Raw genomic sequence first — 25,684 nt, 5'->3', positions numbered from 1 at the left:
ATGCTGTCTACTTTCTCCAAGTGTCCTAGTGTGTAATAATGATGGATAAATAACCGGTTCCTTTTGTGCCCCCAAGACCAGAAACCCTTGATTTAACAACTCAGGGTTCTCAAATAAGGCAATGTCCTGCTTTGTCTCGTCTGGCTAAAGTATCAGCAGCCGCCCTACAGTGTTGCAGGTTTATTTATATTACAATTCTCTTTCATACACTTATGTATGTAGCGTGTCTATCGTTTATCCGTCGTTGCTCGAATCAGACCTCTAGCATCACCTCCTTATTCCCAAACTCATCCCAGTTTGACTGTTGGAGCAGTTTGGCCCATTTGGGCCAGTTTGGCCTTCTTGGATTCAGTGACCTGTAACATAGGTTGAGGTGTATCCTGGGACCCTCCCTCTGGTCTAGTGTTTTGATCAGTCACCATGCCAGAAGAGTGCAGTTAATTCAATGAATGTGCATGTCCATTGTCATGTTCATTTACGGAAGGTATACTAGACGATAACTCTGGGGAAACCGTCTGAACAGGAAGTTCTACATTTCTAACAAAATTAAATTCAAAACATAAGAAAATCCCTCCTTTTTACAGAGCAATGGAACAAGATCATCCTGGTCACGGTACCAAAAAAGACTTCACCTAACTTTACGCTGTAACTCCTGAAAATCCTCACCCTTGTGTTATCCCAAAATCTCTCAAACCACTTCATGTTCATTAAAACTGTAAGTTGATTCCTCTTAGTCTATTCTAATAGTTACTCTAAAATTTGGGGTGATACAAAGTATAGCCCTGGATAGATTAAATGCGTTTTACCATAGTATATTATGGTTTTACTATACGTTCCTCTTTATAATTTTTCTCTTGAACTTTTTTTTATAATCACGGAATTTAATAATTGATTATGTGCGAGATAATGTAAATAAACTTTCCTTGATTTATTATATAATTTGTCATAGCTTGCTCTGGCGTTGCGGTTTCGTACGTCCCAAAAACAAACGATTTAAACTTTAGAGATTAAGAAATAAAAAATAAAGCTCGTTGTAGCTAACTATGGCTTGTAATTCTTCACTTGAGCAAGTTACTGTTTAAATAGTAAAAGTTGTTCCAGCAAAGTTATTATAAACTCCGTTACGAACGGGTCTTTATAATTTGTGCTTCTGCTCATTGTTTCTTACATTACGAGACCTTTAATTAATGGGTATCCCAGTAAGGTTTTCTTACATAATCAATAGCACACAATAAGAAGGAAACTGGAAAACAGTCGTACTTGCAATCGACACAATTAGAAAAGCGTAATCCAGGATACCTATACCTACCTATTGCGACATGTCCTAAAGGTAAATTGAACAAAGTACACAAATAACGGGCGATCAAAAATGAGTTACTGTCGAGTCGCCTTTGGAAGTTCAAGTTAAATACGATTTTCCATGTAAACAAAAATTTCAAAGGCGACTCGACAGCAACTCATTTTTGATCGCATATATAGTAATAGTAGGTAAACTGTATTCCGTATGACGCGGCTAGAAAATTAGTACTTAGGGTAAGGTGGTAAACGACAAGTTTATTTAGAGATTACGTTGCAGGTTAGATTAAAGTAGATGCTTGTCATATTTTCAAACCAACAAATCTCTTTAAAACTGAACAATCCCCATGGTTTACAACAACGCAGTCGGCATGCTTGTGGTCAATAATCCTCTTATATTCCGATGCCGCGACGTGCTTGTGAACTATCTACTTATACTTATGATTGTTGCTCTACTGGAAACCGCAATAAATCACGAAAATACAAACTTTTGCGATTTTCACACATAATTAAACAAATTAACATAGAGTAATTACTCTATGCTATTACCTACCTCACGAACAAATGATAAAGGTAAAAAAGGCCCCTTATTATCGCGTTCCCTTTCGAAGTATTCCATTAAAGAAGCAACGAATTCTTTCACTTTACTGTGTAAAGGCTTCGGCATTTTAAATATTTCAATATAAACTAATTTTTGTTCTGAAAAGAATAGATTTTTAAATGCACAGCGAAAGACGTGGGAAATAATCAAAATCAAATCAAACGAAAAGTAAACTAAACGCGAACTGTCAGATTTCAAAATTTAAAAGAGACAACGTCGGGAATTGCTACCAACTGTTGCGGCTAAAATAAACTACATGCTTAATGTGTTGCCTAATAAACGAAAGTAAGTTTACGTTGGTACGTCGTTTTGTTCAAGTAATGACGTGCAACGGAAGATATACTGAATAGAGGGTATATTATGCAATGAGCATTTAATGACAGCTATTAAGGCACGAGTATGAGAATTACGAAACGAGTCTTGGCGCCTTGGTTTTAATAGTCATTAAATGCGAGTTTCATACACTATTTTTTCTACGACTATGATGAGCTATAAGAGGTGATGCTACACGATGGCTTCAAAAGCGGTCCAAAATTTGAGATTTTTATTGTGTGCAAGTAGCGAAGTTACCGACCTCAAAGCATGCGCACTACGCAGTCATGGTAACGCGTTCTTATGATTAATTCATTAATTCATAAGAAAACGAACCACCAATTCGCTATTCCCAGCAGTTGTCAAAACTGATAAAAGACCTGTCATTGTTATGGCAACTTTGATTTTCATAAATTATACGTCGTGTTACCGTGATGCTGCTTCTATTGGTCGCAAACTTGTATCTAATGATAAATCTGTATCGAAATGACTATCATTTAAGTACAGGTAGCAAATTTTTAATATATCAATTAAAGTATTGGAGTAGAAATAGTCACACACATACAACAGATAAACTCACTACCTGGCTTGCAAAGCCACTACATGGCAAGTACCCACATCTGCTCCAACAACAACTGTATAGATAAGGAGGCATCTTTAGCCTGGCTTAGGCATGGAAACATATTTCCTGAAACCGAAGGCTTTATAATGGCAATTCAAGATAAACTCATTCCAACTAGACACTACCTCAAACGAATAATCAAAAATCTTAATATAACAGATGATAAATGCCGACTATGTCAAACTGCACCTGAAACAATAGAACATGTTATCAGCGGGTGTCCAGTGCTTGCATCAACAGAATATATCAGACGTCACGATGATGTTGCTAAAATTCTTCACTCAGCAATTCTAACCAAAATCAATACAACACATTTTAAACAACCATACTACACTTACAAACCGGATAATGTCTACTCAAGCAATGAACACTTGTTATACTGGAATCGGACAATTTTGACAGATAGAAGTATTGCTCATAACCGACCGGACATAGTCTTCACCAACAATAACCTGAAGATTACTTACCTCATTGATATAAGCATCCCACTGGCCGAAAATATAGAAAAAAACATCAGGAAAAAATTCAAAAATATAATAATAATAATAATAATAATAATAAAAATAAATATAATATAATCAATAATAAATAACTACAAAGACGCCCTCACCCAATAAAGTTACACGACCTAGCACAGCTAAAAAACACAAAACTCCTTCTTCACAGAAACACGCCACATTCTCACAACCCACTCGTATTCAACCGCAACGCAAAAACCTTAATAGAACTACAGGCTCACAAAATACTGTAATATCTCCACCAAAAACCCAAGCAACCTCACAAATACAACCTCAAGAACAAAGAAACACCATAAATACAAGTAAGACAACATGCACCACAAAGACAGGTCCACCCAATAAAATTACATGTCCTAGCACAGTTAAAAAACACAAAACTCTTTCTTCACAGAAGCACACCACGTTATCACAACCCACTCGTACTCAACCCAAACGCAACAACCTTAACAGCACCACAGGCTCACAAAATACTGTAATGGCTCCACCAATAACCCAAGCAACCACACAAATACAACCTCAAGAACAAAGAAACACAATAAATACAAGTGACGCAACATTCACTACAAAGACAGATCCACCCAATAAAGTTACACGCCCTAGCATAGTTAAAAAACACAATACTCCTTCTTCTCAGAAACAATCCACTCGTATACAACCGAAGCGCAAAAACATTAACAGCACCACACAAAATACTGCAATATCTCCACCAAAAACCCAAGCAACCACACAAATACAACTTCAAGAACAAAGAAACACCATAAATACAAGTAAGACAACATGCACCACAAAGACAGGTCCACCCAATAAAATTACATGTCCTAGCACAGTTAAAAAACACAAAACTCTTTCTTCACAGAAGCACACCACGTTATCACAACCCACTCGTACTCAACCCAAACGCAACAACCTTAACAGCACCACAGGCTCACAAAATACTGTAATGGCTCCACCAATAACCCAAGCAACCACACAAATACAACCTCAAGAACAAAGAAACACAATAAATACAAGTAACGCAACATTCACTACAAAGACAGATCCACCCAATAAAGTTACACGCCCTAGCATAGTTAAAAAACACAATACTCCTTTTTCTCAGAAACAATCCACTCGTATACAACCGAAGCGCAAAAACCTTAACAGCACCACACAAAATACTGCAATATCTCCACCAAAAACCCAAGCAACCACACAAATACAACCTCAAGAACAAAGAAACACCATAAATACAAGTAAGACAACATGCACCACAAAGACAGGTCCACCCAATAAAATTACATGTCCTAGCACAGTTAAAAAACACAAAACTCCTTCACAGAAGCACACCACGTTATCACAACCCACTCGTACTCAACCCAAACGCAACAACCTTAACAGCACTACAGGCTCACAAAATACTGTAATGTCTCCACCAATAACCCAAGCAACCACACAAATACAACTTCAAGAACAAAGAAACACCATAAATACAAGTAAGGCAACATGCACCACAAAGACAGGTCCACCCAATAAAATTACACGTCCTACCACAGCTAAAAAACACAAAACTCCTTCTTCACAGAAACAAACCACGTTATCACAACCCACTCGTATTCAACCCAAACGCAAAGCCAAAGAAACACTTACACAATAAACTCCATTTAATAAAATTACAGGAATTATTATAATGATTTTTTTGTTTTGTTTTGTTTTCCTCTTTCCTGATAGCGTTGGCTATTGTGCCCATCAATAGCTATGTTGGTAAGTATGAAATACATACTATCTCTAGATTTTCAATGTGAGGGTGTGAATTTTTATTTTATTTATTTATTTCTTTTATTTTTTTTAGGACCCTACATAACTTCACTAGACACAGACACAGACACTAATCGTTACTTGATTTTAATCCGTGCGATTAGTTAACAAGGCTAGACCTGAGTTCTCACAAGAAACACCGACAATAATAATAATAATAATGCTTTATTTGCCCAACAGGAACACCCATTTACAGGACAAAGGCGAAAATACATAAAGAAAAGTTATTAATCTTAGATTAGTAATAAACGCTAAAAGTGAGAACAACAAATAAACATTTAAAAAAATACTCAGCAGAAACAAAGAATATAAAAAAAAACAAATGATTTGAAAATAAAGTACCTACGCAACGATATTAGGAATTATTTAGACGCTATTTCTAGAATATAGTTCTTACTACAGGTAAATATATCACATTCATTACTAATTTTATTAAATGTGTCACACATGAAATGTATTGGGGATCTTAATAAAGTGTATGATTTCACTCTAGGACAGAAGAACGTAATATTGTTTCTGGATTGCTGTCGAGGCACATGAAACTTTAACTGCTGAATCAATTCTGGACAATCCACTAAGTTGTTACACAAATTATATAGGAATGCCATTGCTGTACACCTCCTTCGCGCAGATAGGCTTTCGAATTCAGCGTATTCCAGAAGTACACCATATTTAACATTCCTTTCAGAGTAAACGCCTTCCGCTTTTAAATACCAGTACTTCAAATACCAGTACCAGATAAGTTAAGAATTTTCTTAGGAACGTCCGAGATTGAAATTACCATACCGAAAACATACAAAATGCAAAACTGCTAATCAGAACTTATAAAAAAATTAAGAATTTTTAACCAACTGAAGGAATTCATAAAAATCAAAATCAAAACTGGACAAACCCCCCTAAAATATAACAAGCTAAAATAGCGGATACCTGTTTAATTAAATTTAATGAATTTTCAAGAGCCCTCTGCATGAACTCTTTCACGGTGCCTGGTAACTTTCCAATTATGACGATCGCGATATCATCCGCGTATACATACCTGTGCTGTGGAATCCGTCAAGCACCAGCTGATACCACATCAGTGGAGGCAACACTTCACCCTGTGCGTGTGGACGTCCTCTGATGATACACGATACAAATTCACCAACAAGAAGATAGTCATGGACCCCGCGCCCAGCATCCAGTTGGAAACCCCTAAAGGTTTCCTTATCATCTGCATGAGATGGAAATCTCAAGTGCAATTTTGTAAAGAAAATTACTTATCGTTCAAAATCTGCTGATCAAATTTAGTTATTATACCTAATGACAACGTGAAAATAAAAACAAACATATGGTACTACGCAAATTTATTAGTCAATAAAAAACATTGTAAAAAAGCATTGGCGGTGAAATCTGCCACACCAGAACTTTATGAAAACAAAACTCCATTAAACAAGTGATGACTGGAGCTTTGAAATTGCACAGGTTGCTACAGAAAATACTTTTTCACATTGATTGACCTCGTTGATGTATTGTTGAAAGCATTCCTCCACTACGCTCTTTTGAACTCCCATTACGCTGTTTGTAATTTTATCTATATCAATGCTATTCGTAATGGGATCATAAAATCCCCATTTTTGGAAAACGCATTTAGCAAAACACTTAAACTGGGGGTCTTCGGGAAGGTTCATAGTTAAAACTGATGCGGTCGCTTCTATTCGGTTTACGCCACTTTCGAGTATACACTCCTCTCGATGAACGTCTAGCATTGCATCCCAGGATTTGGCATACAGCGGGTTGACAATGAACCTCTGAAAAATAACAATTACAGCTACGTATATAATCGAATCACGTACTTACAAATGCGGAAGATGTACAAAAAACCACGGACAACAAGATGAAATTCTTCATGGTGATATCAGGAAATTCCACAAACGAAATGATGCTGGCAATTTCAAAACTGGTGCACACGCTTGATTGTGTCACTGCGCCTGAAAGCCAAGTAACGCTTGCGATATTTATACAAAAACCAACACTAAAACTGCTTATGCGTGTTTAGAAATTACAAAACTTGCTTGCTTCATGTGTGCAAAAGTCGGTACCATAAATTTGCAGATAATGCTAAAACGCTTCCTTTTGAATCTAAGTACCGTTTATTTTATTTGTTTTTAAACTGATATTTCGATGGTTGGATTTAGGTGAAAAATACCACAAATTGCACAGCCGATAGACATTTATAACACATGCAATGAAATTCTCCGCAGCACTGTTTTAGCACCATTGTCATATTTTTCCCAGAGAAGTAGCTGTGGTAATGACACTAATTACAGTTATATTCGACTACAAAAAAAATTTTCAACCCCGCAGTTTTACACCCATGATAGCTTCTATTAGGTACTTTTGATTCCAAAGTTGGTTTCGTGTACGTATATTAGATTTTGGATAGGTAGAAGGAGATAAGCTCTATGATCTACTGGTCAAGCTGTACGAATGCCTTCAAAGCGTGTCGGATTATCCATAATACATGAGAAAGAACCGAATTTAAAGACGAACTTGAGAGAAGGAAAACTTAATGTGACCTTTAAACACGTTCGATATGAATTTTGGAGAAGATGAAGGATCAGCTATTCTTAGGAAAAACATGGAGAAAGCGATGGAAACTTTGATGGAAGAAGTAGGGGAGAAAATAAGTTGGAAATGGGAGGATTATGAAAAGAAATGAAGAAAAGGGCATACGGAAAAGAAGAATTGATGGAAAGGAGAGTAAAACTTGAAGAGGTAAATGACAGAAAAGAAGGAGGGGCGATAGAGAACAATATAACGTTAAAAGGAATGGAAAAAAGTGAGAGAAAAAGCCTAACGTAAAAGACGTGAGAGCAATTGAAGCAGGGCGGAAATAAGGTAGGAATTGCGGAACAAACATGGGAAAAGGAGAGAGAGATTATGAGGGGCAAGGGTAAGTTAAAGGGGAGCAGGATATACACAGTTGACATATAACGAAGAAAAGAAACAGAGAGAAATTAGGGAGGTTGCGGAGAGGGAAATTGAAATGAGCAAGAAAGTAAGATGTGGAAGCAGAGAATTAATGATTCAAGGTGAACAATGCAGATGGAGTAACAAAGAAAAAGGGCTAGTGAGAGGAGAGAGGAAACTAACGGGAGAGCAGAAAGTGAAATTTGGAGGAAGGAAGTAGCAGTAAAAGAGAAGATAGCGGAAGGAGGAAGGGATATGGAGTAGTATAGAAACGAGCAACAGAAGGAATGAGAAAAACCAAATCAAAATGGAGAAGAGCAAAATGAAAATGATGTTCTGGAATGTGGAGGAAGTAACAGTAAGGAGAAAATAGAGGGAGGGGGTATGGAGTGGTAAAGAAACGAACAGGAGGAATGAGAAAAACGAAATCAAAATGGAGAAGATCAACATCAAAATGATGTTGTGGAATGTGGCGGGAGTAGCCAGTAGAGACACTCAATTCTGGAAGTTTTCCAGAGGGTTTGATGTCGTGTGGATGGTAAGAATTATGGATAGAAGAAAAGAATTGAGAGAAAATAAAGAACAGTACACCGAGTGAATACATATCAAAGATCCAATTTGTCGGAGATGGGTAATATATTTAGGGAAGAGCAAAAGGGTGGTATTATTATACGAACAAGAAGTAGAAATAGGAGGAAGTACAGAGAAGGGGAGAAGTAGTATGAAGAAGAGTATTTAAAAAGCAATAACTTGAAAACAGGTAAATGAAGGGGAAGGGATAGATAATAGAAATGAGTAGTGGGACAGAGAGTCTACAGAAGAGAGAAACATATATAATAATGATGGAAATCGAAGGAAAAGGAGAAATAGAGCGGAAGGAACTGAAAGAACAGAAAACGAAGTACCAAAGATAATGTAAAGAATGGAGAAACAGAAAGAATGCGAAGTACAAATCAGGGAAATAAAAACAAAGAAAGATCTTTGGATGATGATTCAGAGCAAAAAGGAAAAACAGAAGTGGAAGAAAAATACAAATAAAGAAGTGGAAGAACCACTTTATTATGGTACTAGGAAAGCAGGGGAAACAGGAGATGATGATACCATTAAACAAGGATGGAAAGGATGGGGACTTAGAGGGTTTATAATTTGCAATAAATCAATTCAAAATTTTCTAAAGAGCAGACGGAATGGGACGCTCATTAAATTGCACGGAAATCTAACACACTACTATTTCCGCTGTAAACGTTTTTAGTGCATTTTTGCAAATTTATTTCTTTAGGTGACTTAATCTCACTTTGGCCGGCTAGCTGACTGACTGGCTGGTAGCAAATGCGGGACCGTAGAAGAACGTTTGCGGAAAGACGAGGAGTGTACGTGTACCTACCGAGCCATGTAATGAAGAACTTTAGGGGCGGGGCTACATGATGTGGCGTCGGCGACATCTGGGCGCCTTCCCCGAGCGTGTTATACTAACGTGGTGATTTTCCAGTTTTTTCCTATCTTTTTCTATAGTAATGGTCAGATTGTTTTTAAAAAATGTCGTCGGAAAGATTTTGTAAATGCATCTGTCAGAAAAACTAACTGTTGCCCTTAGGACCTACCTTCAGGTGCATACCTCTCTATTCCCTGATGGTAACGTCCGAGTTTGGCTTATCCAGACGCTTAGCTTCTTTTGCGGTTCCTCTATGAGTTCTGGAATTCAAATCATTGCCCTTACAGGTTTGGGAAGGTGTTTAGTTTCAAGAAACAGAAACAGCGCCCCTTCCCTTCCCGTACGCGTATCGCTTAGGCGCCCTGGTCTTAGGAGTTTTCTCCGAGGTGAACTTTTTGCTAGACGACTGCTTGGTACTGCTCTTCCCATCTTGCTGCTTTTTGGGCAGCTTTAACTGAAGTCGTCGTTCTCCAGTCCTCTCGCCTCCGGAGCACGCAGGGGTTTCAGCCGAGGCCTTTTTCGGACCATCAGCTTGCACCGCTGCTGGGTTGATGTTGGTGTTTTTATTTTTATTTTCTGCAGCTGGGGAGGAAAAAGGAAAGTCGGTCTCCGCAGCCCGCATGTGCAGTGCATGCTCCCAGTCAACCACGTGGCATTGTTACGTATTAATAATAATAATAATATTTATTTCCAACAGACAAAGTCTTATATAGAAAATATCCGGTTACATGTAGGTATAGTTTTGAGTCCTGCATTACATATTATGGTTGTCATAATCATTGAAATATATCTATATTGTGTTGCAATCTATGATAAGTGCGAAACATTTTAACTACGGGGGAGTTTTTATAGTGTTCTGTTCTAGATCTATTGTAAAAGAAGGTTGATAAGTTTCTCGTAGCTATAGGAGAGATTCTATAACTTATTGAATTGACAATATCGGGAACATCATAGTGACCGTGAATAATTTTGTACAAACTTTTAAGTATTACATTATCATGGTGGTCTCTTAACGATACAGTGTTGAACAAATGTAGTAAGTCTTCATGAGGATGGCCACGGGCAGGATAGGAGCCCATTGTCAAGAAGAACATGCGTTTTAGAAACTTACGATGAACACTCTCCAATTGTCCGATGTTATGTATTGCAGAAGGTGACCATATGGGACCGCAATAATCCAGTTTGCTTAGAATTAGTGCATTAAACAAGATTTGTAAAACAGATGGACATTTAAAATCACTAGTGTTTCGCATAATGAAACCAAGTAGTCTGTTACATTCATTTGATAAATTCGTTATATGGGCATTAAACGTCAGTTTGGAATCAAACGTGACACTCTCGGTCTGTACCTATCTGTAACCTTAGAATTGGGATTTTGTTGACAGAGGGATTAAACCAAGACCAACGGTTGTCATCTACACAACTTTGACTAGCCAGCCCTTACTGGAGTCACTGAAGTGAAGGTATTAAGGAACCCCTGGCGCCCAGTCATCTCCAGCTGGGACTTTTTCTGTTGAACGCTCACTGTTAGAATTATGCTATGGAGGATGCACGGCCAACGATATCCTCCTACTTCTTCAGGGGTTTGGGAAATCCACTTCGCAGCAAGGCAATTGTCGTACCCAGACGATAGCAATACAGTCTCTTCCCATAGCCAGCCAGATCCTCTGACCTTCGTCTATTGAGCGGGTGCCGAACATTGAGGATAGAAGACTATGGAATCTGGTAAATCCTCGGCAGCGGGGGAATAACTCTTGCATTAATTGCAGGTTCTTCGGGATACATTATCGAGACGGCCGCCCGCTGGAATCAATTTCACGAGGAGTCAAAGGCTATAAAACTAATAATGGAGGAGAAACACATTAAAAATCTTAATTACGTTAAGTTATTTTTTGAAATTTTAATAAATTACTACCTTTTAGAAGATTTTTTGAAGATCTTAGCCATGTTTGGTCCCAAATTTCCAAAATGCCAACGTCTTTTTGGTGTTACAAATTTGTTACAAGGCGGGGTTGCTTCTACTATAAGTAAGTAATTTTATTTCTGATTGAAGCAAGTAACTACAGAGAATGTTTAACACAATCTAAGGACCATAGGCATTAAGTCCGCAGTGAGAAAGAGAAATACTTTTTGGGCATTTTTTTCGGAGGTGTAATATTCACAGTTATCTCGGAAAACGTTGCCTGCGTTGTTTCTTTCACGACCTTAACTTGTATAATCATCTGGAATCAGCATCACGGAAATTGTTCCCAAGAAAGTCGTTGCCTTAAATTCAAACTTTTAGTGTCCCGTGGATCTAGGTCGCATAATTTCCGTAATATTGCACCAAGCAAGAGGCATGCAAGTTTGTTGGTAAGCAATGCTTTTCTGCATGCGATTCAATTCGCAATTTGTAAATACAAGTATGCAGTTTTTATGTTTATGTTCGCTTAACCCCGAAAATGTGTATAAATGACTTGAAAATCGTGCAAATGAATGAGTTACCTTACTGAAGCGTAGCATCTGCATTTTCCTCGCTTTGCAATGAAGACCTGCATTCTGATTTCTTTGTTGTTTTATACAGCATCTGCATTTGTAAGTAGATTTTGATCCATCTATTGCTTTTATCTAAACATTTTGTTTTCAGAAATACAATGTCCACCTCGAGGTGTCTAAAGCATGGGACATTATGGCAAGCTTTCCAAGAGAAAAGTGCATATTGCAAACCGGCGTCGATCGTAACGCAGCAAACGTGGCACTTTTAAACATGGATCTCCCCGAAGACTACCCATTTAAGTGTTTCTCCAAATGTATCTTTGTGGAATTGGGCTTTTATAATCCCGCGACGGACACCTTTAATTCAGACAGAATTTTAAAGGGATTAGTGGGAATTCCTAGCGGCCTTGTCGAGGAGTGCAGCGAAAAACACAAGGGTGTGCGCGATCAGTGTGAAAGAGTATTCTCCGTTATAACGTGCGGCATTGCAAAGATTCAGTCATTGCCACCACTCTAATGGTTTCGTGCATTCTACAAAACATTGATTTTTTTTGTAATTTTTGTATTGAATAAAAATTGATTAAACCAATCGAGCGCTGTAATCTTTTGTGTAGTTGAGCTGTTGCAGAAGAGGATTTTATTCAGTGTCTCGATTAAACGTATACGGTGAAGATGTTCTGTCTTGTGTATCGACAGGGTATTTGAGTAGGTAACTCAAAAAGCAATACCACCTACATGACATCTGTTCAGCCTAGTGGAAAGTCATTTTGCTGAGACCACTCGCTCTGATCATCTCCGTTCTTAGTACTACAGCTAAGTGCGCTCCATCAATTTCGTTTGAAATTTTGGGAGAATCTGGGCACATATTGGGAATTTTCAGTAAATACTCGTTTCTGTACTAATCCCAAATCGAGATAAAACCTCCACTTCATAAATATGTTATTCTTTCTCGTTCTTAACCGAAATGGTTCAGTACCCTTACCCTTGAAAAATTACAGTGCAATATGAATAATAACAAGGCGACTCTAGTATACAGATTTCATTTTCAACTATTTTTCAAAATTTTGAAAGGGAAATAAATCTCCATAATCCCCTTTCGCTATGGCCTAGTCTGGTGACTATTTCGAGCAGCACTATTGCAGTCTCGCCAAGCTCATGAATGTAAGGGCTTGGTTCGCTCATCTCTAGATGGCCCGAAGTGTTTGTTTAATTTATCTTTTAACGTTAACCCTTATTTTGAACTTTTTCCATAACATTAGAACGAATTGGGCATTGATTTTTTTCGAGGAAATCTGTACGGACTCCTCTGATGGGTTCTATAGCGAGGGTGTGAGACTAAAACCCTTCTCCTGTTAACCAAAAGATATCGTCAACCCAGAACCACGTGAACGTTACTTCAGGTTGGGTGATCAGGTCTTCACACACGTTCTTAGGCAAAATAATTACTTGTGTCCATTCTCTTCTGGATGACGAAATTACTTACTCTGTTCCACTTCTCCTCCTCGCTGCACATCACCCTTATAATATTCTGAGGCGTTAAACCGACTTCCACTGTCGCCTCAAGTTCTTCTCTCTAGTGGGCCCACCTCATCCAAGGAATACTTCTTGGCGTCTCTCAGTCGACAGTCGCGGCAAAGGCACACTCAGTATCACAGAATTATCACGAATCTGTCGCGCTGTCTGCACCCCCAACCCAACCGGGTCAAGCAATGTCACGGTGGAGAATCCTTATTGAAAGTGCCCTCCCTTCCGTAAGTTTGGGGCCTCGCCCCACTTTCCTGCATTAATTCCGTCGCAGAGGATCCAAGTTGATTTATTAGGGCAGTCATCAGCTACGTGACTCGATCTCCTGCAGTTGAAGCATAACGCCGATCGGTCCGGGCCCTTACAGCGTACCCCAAATTTCCCCCTCTCCCAACATCTAAAGCACCTTGGTACCAGCTCGCATCGAATACTCATGCGGTGGATCTTGATAGTGCCTTCTGGTGCCAGCTCCCTGCCAATGTCCAGTCTTACTTTCGATTTAAGGATTCTTACCCGCCTCTGCCTCCGTCTTCAATAGGCGCCGTCATGGTTATCTCAGATTGTCTCCTATTACACGCCGCCTTCCGTATAATATCTACGTCTTTCTTATCGCAGATTGTTATTAGGATCTACTTGCGGTCACTCACTTTGGTGACTCTGCTAACTCCATGGCCACCCCTTGTACCATTCGTAACCAAAAGTTCTGAAATAGAGTTACGGAGTGGTGATTTCAAGAAATGGTAACTTGCGAAATTATACGTACGAGGGATTTTAGTTATTACCCAACTCTCATGTAATTTTTGGGACCGAAACGGAAAAAAAACGAATCAATGATTAAAGATGGCCGTTTTCGTTAATAAAGCGCAATTTTGGCAGGTAGGTTTGGTTGGTAGGGATCCGGAGAAAATTTGGGGAGATTCAGTCTTCGACCACAAGAGAATCCATCACAAGCGCCGCGAAAAAATGTTGGTTTTGAATTGCGAGAAGCTCTAGGATTGTTTGTCATTGTTATATTAACTTCAAATGCAAATTTCATTTTGGATTTAGTGTTAGTATCGTATGACTTTTCAAAAGAAGACAAATTTACGGTTACAAGGTGTAAAATAAGCCCCAGTGGGAATTTAAAAGCGTTAAAAGCAAATTTTTCCAAATTATTTAATAGGACCTGGGAAAGTTTCTTTCAGATAGACACAAAATTGAAAACTTTGTTAAAATGTCATTTTAATGTTAGTTTTTTTAAATAAATTTAGTTATTATTTAAGTCAACAACGCCACGTGCAAGATAACCAATGCAGGTGTTTGGAGTTTGGGGTGATGACAGTGGAACTAGCGAGCGACGGCGGGGAATAACGATATGGATCTTATGAATGGAGGTGGTTTCACCTTTAAATAGAAAAACGAAGTTATTACGCATGCGGTTCCGCAGTAAAAAAGACAAAGTCGTTGTCCAGTAAGTCTGTACCAAATTTTTTTAGGCCTGATTTATTATTTTTAAGTTTAATGGTTTGTTTGTAATGATAATGTATATCGTTTCGCAATTTCTAGGTGATTTTTTATTGATGGAAGCTTGTGAGTTTGTTAAGTGATACGTACCGAAGTTGAAGAGGTAAGAGGAGAAATGCAGGATACGCTGAAACATTAGTAGGTGTAAAAAATAAACAAAATAATCCGAGCGCAAGTACATTCACTATATTTGTGGTAAATGGTAGATATAAAGTGTAGATCATTATTTCGAATTAATGCGATATGGTAAATCATACAGTTGTGTGAAATCACCATTAAAAGTATTGAAAGATTGTAGCTTTGGATACCATAATGTTGTCGTAATTTTTTTTGCCATTAACGATATCGCTAGTGTGCTTATTACGTATGCATGCATGTTGTTACAATAGACAAAGTTACAATAAAGGAAAACCGCGTTTCCCTAATGTGTACGTATAAACACATTATTGAAATGTAAATGCGCGCAATTTGATTGTTATCAAACCGTACAGCGCTTTAAGTTGAAAAAAGAATACTTCATTAACTTATGCAAATTGTTAATATTTACTAAAACCGTTACTTTAGTGCTCCATCTTATTTGCATTAACAAGGAGAAGATACCTATTGTTGTATTATTTCGGCGTGCTAATTACGCTTCACCAGATTTTCAAGTGTTGTCGTGTCATTTGCCGCACGCACAACGCGTGTAATAAGTACTTAGGAAGAGATAATTATTTTTCAACTTGAAAATATACGAAACTTCCTTTTATAATGATAGGATTACTACCACTCATGGGTCTATTGATTTCTGACTGTGTTTCAATCCATTATGATACAATTGTCGAAGGGAACTCCTACATAAATTAAAAGTATACCCCTTTTATACAATCCATTAAAGCCTTTCGTTTTACAGCTATTGTAATATTCCAAAGCATTACAAACTATTAAATAAATCAATGGTATTTATATTTTCTCATACTATTTAATCATAAATGAATAGGGTAGAAAGGAGATTCTTTGGGTGTATTCCTACTTTCTAAAAATCTTCCCAAGTTGAGAATGTTCTTGTGGATTTTGGATAAACAATTTTCAGTAATAATCAAAAAATTTTAAACTTGAGGCATCTCACCACTCACAGCACTATTTTTCAAAACCTTTTTTTAAAATTGTTTACTCCTTTGGAACAGTCAATCTATAGTATGTACCTACGCATAAAGCTTCATTCAATTCTTTCAGCAATACCTCTTCATATTCAAACATAAAAGTACAATAATTATAAAGTGTACAACCATTTCGCAGTGAGGAATTTATGTAACAGAGCAGTAAATAATAATTACGTCAGCTCCACTAAGGGTTGGTCGACCGCACGGAAGTGTTGCAAGCGCCACCAAGAAAATATATTTTGGTAAACATAGGAAAATTTACACATGTAATGCTTCATAGCGAACCTGAACGTAAATATGTCTGGCGAAAATAACCATCCCACGCAAGCTTCGTTCATCTCCAAATTTTCGTGCAAGATTATCAAAATTGTTTACTCTGATATATGTACTTCCCTTGCAAAAACTGAAACTTCTTCGATCTGTCAGCGCCATTTTTTCAATTTTCTGCATTGTCTCTTGTGTTTTTGACTCAAGCACCCTGCCAGAATTTGGATAAACCTTAGTCGGATATTTTTTAATGCCTATGTGTTCAAGTCACTCATTTTTTTAACATTCAATCCTACCAAAATTGCAAAAACCTTGCAATTTGTACGCCACTCAGGACAGGACAGTGATAAATGGTGAAGCTGTTTGATAGATGTTATTGCGTTTCGTTATTTTCATTACTGGGTAAATTACATAAAAATGCCTCCTCGTGTAAACATAAGCTCAGAAATCTGCATGTTTCCAAATTTTTTGAGCATTTTCGGCGTAGAATTTAGCAAGATATTTTTTAATTTGAGTTATGCTCAAAAAATTATTTAAATTTTTGAGCTTGTCCTTGTTACATTAATAAGCCAATGGTTGAACTTCACATATTGAAATTGAATGCTCAAAACTGAAAGAACTGAGTCAAGATTGAACATTTATATTGTACTTCTGCCACTTCAGGGGTATCTCACCAAGTTTAGTAAGTTGGCAAATAATTGAGATTGAATCACCCGAAAATTTGCAGTTCAATACTAATACACAAGAAGGATAGCGAATTGCTACGTGAAAAATCTCTCAAAGGAATACAGAATTCTTGAACAGAAGGACTGCCAAATTATTTAGTGGTAGTAGGTTTTTTTCACGCTCCATTATATTTGTATGACCTACATGAATGAAGAAATGCTAAACATGTGCGTTTACGATTAATTAATGCAAAATTAATTAAATAAAATAGATTGCATTGATACGCGAGCCAGCTCATCATAAAACAACGATTTCAAGTTTGAACTAATTACATTGTCTACATCGTAATCAGGTATTGTTTCATAAATATTAATTGAAAATTTCAAGCGGAGTAAGGTGCGCAAAAATCCTACTCTAAATCCATATTTTTGCATTTTTTAAATTCGACATTATACTAAATACCGCTTGCATTAAAAAAAAACACTTTTCAATTAAAATTTTTTTCGCGTGTAAACCGGCTTGTCGGTATTACCTACGTTGCAATACACATCGATCCTTTATAATGTAAAACCAAATAATTCATTTTTTAATTTCAAACGTGCATCGTCGAGGACCGCAGATATAGCTCGATAAATTTTAGTTGCGCGTAATTGCAATCACGAGTTAATTACGAAAGGCGATTTTATTTTATCGGGCCAATACTTCACTTAATTACCTGTATGTATTTCATTCATTCATTCGTAATAGAATTTTATTAGACGTTCGTAGCGTGCTACCTAATTGCGCTCCTTTATTTCAACGATAAATTGCGTTTGTTTTAGATACTATCGTGCGTTTCGGGGTTAATCAATTCTAAATTGTTATTACTTTGATCATTTTATTACTCGTAGCTGCATGAAAGAGCGCGGCCCAGCTGTAAATTAGGATTGACTGGAATTAGGGATAATTTTAGTGGAGTCCGATCAACTTCAAAGTAATGTGTGATAAAAATACCCTTAAATTCACAAAATCGAATGTGCGGCACTTTTCCTACGCTAGGCAGGGTGCACCAATTTCCGTTCTCAGATTGAGTATTGTTGTTCCCCACGTTCGGCGTTCATAAATTAGGGGTAGTTTACCTTAATTTTACGGTTTTCTGAAATTGCTGCATTATAGCAAAGATTAAATTGATTATTGGCACTCCATTAGCAGGCCATGCCCATTAGTAATTAACTAGAACCACTAAATTAACGACCTTGCTGAGCACTTAAGAAATATTGCCCTAACTAGATGTCACAGTAAAAACAGCAATCTATTACGTTTTTTTCATATTTTCTGAAAATTGATTCATGTATGGGAACTTTTGTCTATATCGTACTACGATAATAGAATGGCTATATTATAAAATGCGTAAGAATATGGTTACCTATAGTTTTTATAGTTCGTGTGGCTGACACGCGGTGTAAGAAAATGAATAAGAGTTTAGTTTATGCTTGATGCAGTGTTACAGAGACGGAAAGTTTGGGCTCGCACTTCGGCTGGTGCAGTTTTCGTACGAAAATCGCGATCGCAATTCGCATGCATTTCATTGAAAACAAAAAAAAAATGGTGTTGCTTGCACCGATACCACTCGCACACCTGCGCATGTGAGATTCTATTCTGTCCAAAAGCTTTTGAGCTCTTTCTTTTATGCCTAAGAATACGTGTACCAAAGTTGGTTCCAATTGGTTCAGCCATTTAGCACGAAATGAGAGTACAGACATACCGACATCATCAAGATTTTGTTTGATTCGGATTCTTGGTGCTTCAAAACGTGTATTTCCGTAAAAAAGGGCTTGCCTTTAGCAGAAGCATCTGTAATTAAAATTTCAAAAAGATATCTCCACAAATAAGACAGCTGATATTGTGCATCCAGCTCATGCCCACATTGATCTGATGTTTACAATATGCGATACGTTTGCTTTTACTAAAAGCATCTTTGGTCAAAATTTCAAAGAATAAATACGAAAGTTGGCATTACGCGTGCGCATGCGCACATCTGATTTTTACTATTATATGCGATATGGTTGCCATTATTACGAGTATCTGTGATTAAAGTTTCAACAAAATATATTAATAAATATGAATGTTGATACCCTCAACGAGATATTGCCAACAATATTTTGTAATTTCTCCTTTCTTATCGCCCCGAATTTATAGGGAACAAGTGAGGTAAAGTTTGATTGTCAAATGAAGTTGTTATACCTACTGAAATTTAATGCTTTAATGCTATTATTAGCTATCAATTACGCAACTGAAGAGAAAGTATTGCTGATTAAATGGTATTATCAAGGAAATAGTTATCAAGTATCAGACATGTTTGCCGCTCTACCTGAACAGGCCGATACCCACAAAATCAACAGTAGAACATAGAATTATCAAAAAGATGCGGATTTTAATGTTCTTCAAATATCCTAAATAGATTTTTCCTCTAAAAGAATTAGGGAAACCAATACTTACCCTTCTTTAAATTTACATGGGATTTCCTATGTCCCGCCTGTCGATGGAACACGTTGTGTATGCTTATTACGGTAACCTCTACGGAGGTTCTCCTGTGTACGGGTCATGATGGCTAGCATCTCTGCTCTGCTCGATCACCATAATGTACAGTGTTATTCCTTTTGAAGTATACAGGGTGATTCAAATTCGAGGGCCACCATGGGGATTTCGGGAACTGTAAGAGATAGGTAGGTAGTTTAAATTTGGAAAAGTTGCGTATTTTGATGCTTAACAAAATGCAGTTTAGAAACTTAAAAAATTCCGACTACTTTCGGAGATATCCGGAAAAAAAACGAAACTTTGCAAAATATTTTTATTTTTTACTGAAGTTATTTAAAAATATTTCGCAATAAATGATACATTATTATGGCCACTTTTGTCCCTCTACAAGATGCTACTTTTAAATTTTAAGTTTGACGTTTCGTCTGCAGTCAACCATCATCAACTTTGTTTTTTTCTTATGGAAGTAATTTTTACTTTTTGTGTCTTTTGAAGGAGAATTTTTTTCTGATTTCAAAAATAAAATAGCGCTATTAATTCGTAAAAACGCAAGAAACTACGTACGTACACTATCTAAGACAAAGTTTTCTAGGCAAAAAAGAAAATATTTTAATAATTAAAAAAATTGCGATGTTTATATTTTTGAACTCTCTTTTGAATTCTCTATCAAATGACCCAAAAAGTAAAAATTACTTCCATAAGAAAAAACAAAGTTGATGATGGTCAACCGGAGACGAAACGTCGGATTTAAAATTTGTCATCTTGTAGAGAGAAAAAAGTGACCATAATGATGTGTTATTTATTTCGAAATATCTTTTTAAATAACTTCAGTAAAAAATAAAAACGATTTTGCAAAATTTCGGTGTTTTCCGGATATCTCCGAAAGTAGTCGGACTTTTTTAAGTTTCAAAACTGCATATTGTTAAGCATCAAGATACGCAACTTTGCCGAATTTAAACTACCTACCTATGTCTTACAGTTCCCGAAATCCTCATGGTGGCCCTCGAATTTGAATCAGCCTGTATAGGTATTCCTATGTCTACTTTTAAATTTCAAAAACCCTTTTGAAAGACGCCTAATTTTATGCAACCAAAATAACATGCGCGCGCATTCTGCACAGCCGTCATTCTGAATTTCAATAAAAGCGACAGTAAATAGTATGCTATTTCCCATAAGTTTCTTATAGGATCTCTTCCACAAAAATTAAAATGTTCAGTTTCAAGTCCTCCGTTAAAACTGAGGGTTGTTTCCGGTGTCTTATGTGCATCGCATTTAAACAACTACTAATTTTAAAGTGATCAATAGAGAAAATAAGTATCTTACGCTCCTTAAACTGTTACCGGCACTGTACCAATTGACAATATCAACTTTTTCTTCAGTTTAATACATCACACTCGAACGAAAATGAAAATATGGAATCCATTTAATTAATATAACAGCTAGAACTTCATTTGTGTTAAGAATTTATTTTGGTTGCATAAAATTCAGAAGAGTTTTCGTCATTTTAAAGTAGACATAGGGAAAACAATATACACAAATTCCTGTGTCTCCTTCTAAATGACTATCACTGTATACCCATTTCCGTTTCCCTTTCGGTTAGGGGCCCATCTGTAACCACACGGGTCCCTCGGATTTGAGGAGCGGGCAATCTGTTTTCAGCCACTGCTCCTTGCCCGGGAGAGCGGCCTTAACTCTTCGTTCTCAGTAAGACAGCCTGGATTACGTATCTTCTAGCGAGTAGGGGATCGGATTTGAGGGTTTCCTCCCAGTTCCTCCCGTGCTCAAGTTGCCTCGACCCTTCCACTCGTCCCAATCGTTTAACGGTATGGAATCCTTCCGAGCCTCTACCTCCACAACTAAGTGTAAAGATTCTAGTCCCAGAAGTGCATCCATGGCCAAAATTGGCGTCATTTTCATGGATCCAGTGGGGGAGTCTCTGAACCTTTCCTAGCTGCTTCCTGTAGGTATTATTGGACTTATCACTACAGTGTAAAGTCATTATACCAGTTGAGGGTTTCAGCCCTATGTTCAAGCAAAATCTTATCTGCATGCCCATAGACAATAGACATGCTTGTTCTCTCAATGCGCCCTTTCCAAGTCAGGAGGGAGTTTATAATAACCCTGTGTATACGCTCCGTCCTCGTTCAGAGTACGGACGTGCGTGTCTAGTACCAGGGCCATATCAAAGATCCTGCTAACCTCCTTACGAACCTTTTCAAAGTCTGAGTTCCACCATGGTGTTTTCTTCGTTCCTCGAAAGCTCCGCAGTTTATATTCGTCTTGATATCTGCTTCTTCCACCTGACCTGCTATCCGACAGAGCAAAGGTGGTCCATCCTACCACTGTGACAGTTGCGCCATACAGCAGCCCCAGTCAGGCGATCTAGGATTCCGAAACCTGCAGGGCATTCAGTGGGATTGTAGGTTTAGTTTCCACCTCGTAATCATGTGCACTATTAAAAAGGAGTCCCACGTCAGATGGATAACCTCCTGCCTACGCGCTGTGAGTACTGTGACGAAGGCAGGGGCTACTTAATTATTTGCAAGTACTCCAGAAGGTGATCGCCCCTTGAGTTCGTGTCCGTGCTGCCGCACGCAACGCATGGAGGGGGTTTGCATCAAAGCCAAACACAAGAGGGAGCCCACTCACTATTTCGACAGTACTCTATCTACTCAGCCAGCTCTTTGGTACGGGGGCCCTCTTCCGAGTCGTAGGGCAGACACCAAGTGCCTGCTCCATCCATTTTCTAAAGAAATTAGCCATTAAACAAGACTCGATTCGTCTACCGACATAAATGCATGTCCTAGGGTTCAGTTCTCTGTTCCTCTTATAATAAAGAGAATCCTTCAGTTTGCTCAGACATCTTAGCGCCCCCTGTACACCCAAGGTTGTAGTCTGCTTTACAGCAAGATAATGACAGCCTACTAATCAGGGCGCCCTCTTACTGTGCTGCAAATGGCTCTGTAAGAAGATTACCTCGTCCGTCACTGATGTACTAGGTTCCCCTCTCCTCTAGTGATGCCGACGGTTCCGACCCCTGCGTCGACATCTTTCTCGGCACCGGTAGACACCATTAGACACCCGCGTTCGCCTTGGTAGCGAATATAAACTTCTACATGTAAACTACTCGTACATACATTCAAATTATATCATGTATTATATATTATTATATCCTTATTTCCTTTTCTCGCGCACTAACCAGTACGTCAATCAATAGAATCCATGTTTCATCCTAGATAAGCGCAAATACCTTATGTAAATATGCCCGTAAAAGTATATGTGAAAAGTTTTGACAACGTTAATCGGGCTTTAGCTTTGACCACAGTGATTCTGCATACTGCTTCACGTTCATATTTAATGCGCTAGCGCTGCTAAGACCGGAGAGATTAAATATAGTCCTTTGAATTGCGACACATGCATATTTGACTATAGACAAAGTTAACGAATTAGCAAGTAGTTTGAAACACATCAGATGTGCGACTTTAACTCAAATCCAACATGCACAAAAAAACATGTACTTACTTACTCTGGCAAAATTAGACTTGTAGGATAATGTGCCTAACAAACCTTGCTTGCAACAGGTTAATAGTAGCAAATCCAAGCTCTAGCAAATATTAGCTTTGCATTACATGCATACGTTTAGGATACACAGTTCTCCATGTGGTAAATATCAGCTGTATAAATCAATTTAATTTTGGATTTACTTGTCCGCTCAGGCATAGCATAATATTGTCGTCGAAAATTGTGGGTATGAGGAAAAGGAACGCATTACTCATTAACACTTCATTTGCCTTCATACTTTCAACACGTTTATGGCCAGGTATTGTTAGAATTTATACTGTAATAAAAAACCTATACATTGAATTTTATTTGTATTATTAAAATTACTCTGTTGCATGTCACCTGGCACAATTCCCACAGGTTTCAATCTCTTCTTGTAATTGCGCCGCTCCCACTTATACCCTACACACAAAAAACAAATCATTTCAATGAAGCAAATTTTGCGTTGACCGAGGCACATATATGTTTGGATAGGGCCAACTACATGTGTATTTCAGTCTAAGTGACAATATATTTAGGCTATGACGCAAATTTTTATTAACTCAGACACAAATCAAATTGATTTAACAATTAATTTGGTTTAAGTGAAAAACCTATTTTTTCTGCTAACCTCGCAATTTATTTGGTTTAAATACATTGCGCCTAAATTGAAAGTATTATTTTTTTATTTTTTTTATTATTATCCCTCTCTTGTTTTGGGCCCTCAACAGGCGTGCGCCCAATTACAGAGTGACCCGCATAATGCTATTTAGAGGTGCCTCTGCAGAAGGTCTTAAGTTGGTCTATACTACTCCGGTATTTACCTTACGAATTAGGAAAACTGCAGGAAAACCTAATTCGGAGTAGCCGGTAGAATGCTCGGAGCTGGTCTAAGGTAATTTTCGTACTTCCGAGACTAAAGTGACAACTTCACTCCATTATGACAAGTACTGAAGTGTCACTTTTTGTCCCGCCGGGATTAAATTTTACGAAAATCCCGGAAGGATGAAATTACTAACAAAGCAATTTCAGTAGGTTCTTCCACATTTTGTATGCGGCACTACTTCTTAAACGCATCGTACTGCTGTTCATATAGTTTTTGGATTTCGGTGGTATCAATTCTTTACCTACTTTGGTTGCTTTTTATCAATATCAAATACACGTTTGTCACCCACCACCAAAATTATGACACTAGCAATGACAGTTCCTATGGTAACTTGTTGAGCAGCGATTTTTTGAAAGAACGCGTTCTCAAACTCCATACATATTAAGTGTTTCAGTTTCGGAAGTACGAAAAATATCGTATATACCTTGCGACTGAAGTAGTGGTCTTAATCCCTCAGTGCTTGTTCACAATGGACATAAGCGTAACAAAAACATAACAGATACATAATTCATAATGTTGAATAGTAGCAAACCAACGTAGGTGTTCACAATGATTACATAATTTTTATTTTTTTGTAAATGTTTGCGTATGTTTTATGTCCTACCGAAAGGGTACATAAAAAATACATAAAGTTTGGTCGGTTTCAACTTTACGTAGGTTTTATGAAAAATCTAGTGGAATTAGGTGTATTTCTGTTGGGTACAAAGATGCAGCACTGCGCTGTTGGTTTGACATTTCAGTTACTACGTCTAACGTCGATGACATCTCTTCTGCCAATATAATCTGGTTATTTTTAAATTGGTACATAGTTTTTGGCGCATTCTTTCATAGTTTGGTGTGGTTTGGTCCTTCGTGTGTTGTTCTTTGATTATATCCAACATGGCATGGAAAACATATAGACGTCGAATTATTGATTAGTTTGGTGCGATTAAAACCCTAATTGTTTAATAAAGGGGACAAAAGATATAAGGTTAATAGGTGATCGAATATTCCTGGTGTATGAAAAAAACCATTCTTCATCATGGAGCTTCATTTCTAGACACGCTTAAATTCTTAAATTCTCCCCTTTTCTCTCGGTCTCGATTTATAGGTCTGACCCACCAACGCCGTTTTTGTTTTGTAACAACTTTGTCTCTCTGTCTTCTTAACAGTAAAAGCAATAAAACTGTTGAAATTTCCATCTCAGTGACACACACATATACACCACAAATAATATTGCTATGTTCTTGACGTTTTGCCGAGTTTAAATTTTGGATTTGCGCCTACGCAGATAATTATAATCTTACGGTCACTGTGAACACTTTCTCCACCTGCGTAAAATTATGTCTCATGTCAATATTATGTTTTATGTATCTGTTATGTTTTTGTAACACTTATGTCCATTGTGAACAAGCACTCAGGTAAATTATGGCCCTCCCTTCGGTCGGGCCATAAACTTTACCTTCGGGATTAAAAGTACTACTTCAGTCCCGCGGTATATAATATACTATTCCATCTCCGCCACAGATGAAAAATTCACCTCAACCCAGGTTCGAACACTCGACCTTCGGATTCATAACCCAATGCTCTACCACTGAGCCATGAATCCGATCAACGTATCGACGTGTTTGAATTAAAAACAATATTCTAGATCAAAATTT

The 25,684-nt window shown here is 37.6% G+C and overlaps 2 protein-coding genes across 2 annotated transcripts; one reads left to right on the top strand and one right to left on the bottom strand.

The window, feature by feature from the left end:
• Positions 1-6,479: 6,479 nt before the first annotated feature.
• On the bottom strand, positions 6,480-7,105 carry LOC116170364 (general odorant-binding protein 99a-like). The gene is made up of 2 exons (XM_031486701.1): positions 6,980-7,105; positions 6,480-6,930 (listed from the first exon to the last, which is right to left on the bottom strand). The coding sequence occupies exons 1-2, from the start codon at positions 7,028-7,030 to the stop codon at positions 6,568-6,570; spliced, it is 414 nt and encodes a 137-aa protein (XP_031342561.1). The 5' UTR covers positions 7,031-7,105; the 3' UTR covers positions 6,480-6,567.
• A 4,671-nt stretch (positions 7,106-11,776) lies between these two features.
• Positions 11,777-12,588, top strand: LOC116170219. Its single transcript, XM_031486451.1, has 3 exons — positions 11,777-11,876; positions 11,935-12,098; positions 12,151-12,588. Exons 2-3 carry the CDS (start codon positions 12,048-12,050, stop codon positions 12,514-12,516), a joined length of 417 nt encoding a protein of 138 aa, XP_031342311.1. The 5' UTR covers positions 11,777-11,876; positions 11,935-12,047; the 3' UTR covers positions 12,517-12,588.
• Positions 12,589-25,684: the final 13,096 nt, after the last annotated feature.

The sequence above is a fragment of the Photinus pyralis genome, unplaced genomic scaffold (assembly GCF_008802855.1).
Source record: "Photinus pyralis isolate 1611_PpyrPB1 unplaced genomic scaffold, Ppyr1.3 Ppyr1.4_LG5, whole genome shotgun sequence".
Classification (NCBI taxonomy): Eukaryota; Metazoa; Arthropoda; class Insecta; order Coleoptera; family Lampyridae; genus Photinus; species Photinus pyralis.
The sequence above is the reverse complement of the archived record's forward strand: the minus strand, read 5'-3'. Positions and strand labels throughout refer to the sequence as shown.

Bases quoted from the DNA above. Each gene is read 5' to 3' on its own strand.
- LOC116170364 (XM_031486701.1), bottom strand. From the start codon at position 7,030: ATGAAGAATTTCATCTTGTTGTCCGTGGTTTTTTGTACATCTTCCGCA. The intron at 6,931-6,979 runs GTAAGTACGTGA...GTTATTTTTCAG, and splicing joins TTTGTACATCTTCCGCATTT to AGGTTCATTGTCAACCCGCT.
- LOC116170219 (XM_031486451.1), top strand. From the start codon at position 12,048: ATGAAGACCTGCATTCTGATTTCTTTGTTGTTTTATACAGCATCTGCA. The intron at 12,099-12,150 runs GTAAGTAGATTT...TTTTGTTTTCAG, and splicing joins TTTATACAGCATCTGCATTT to AAATACAATGTCCACCTCGA.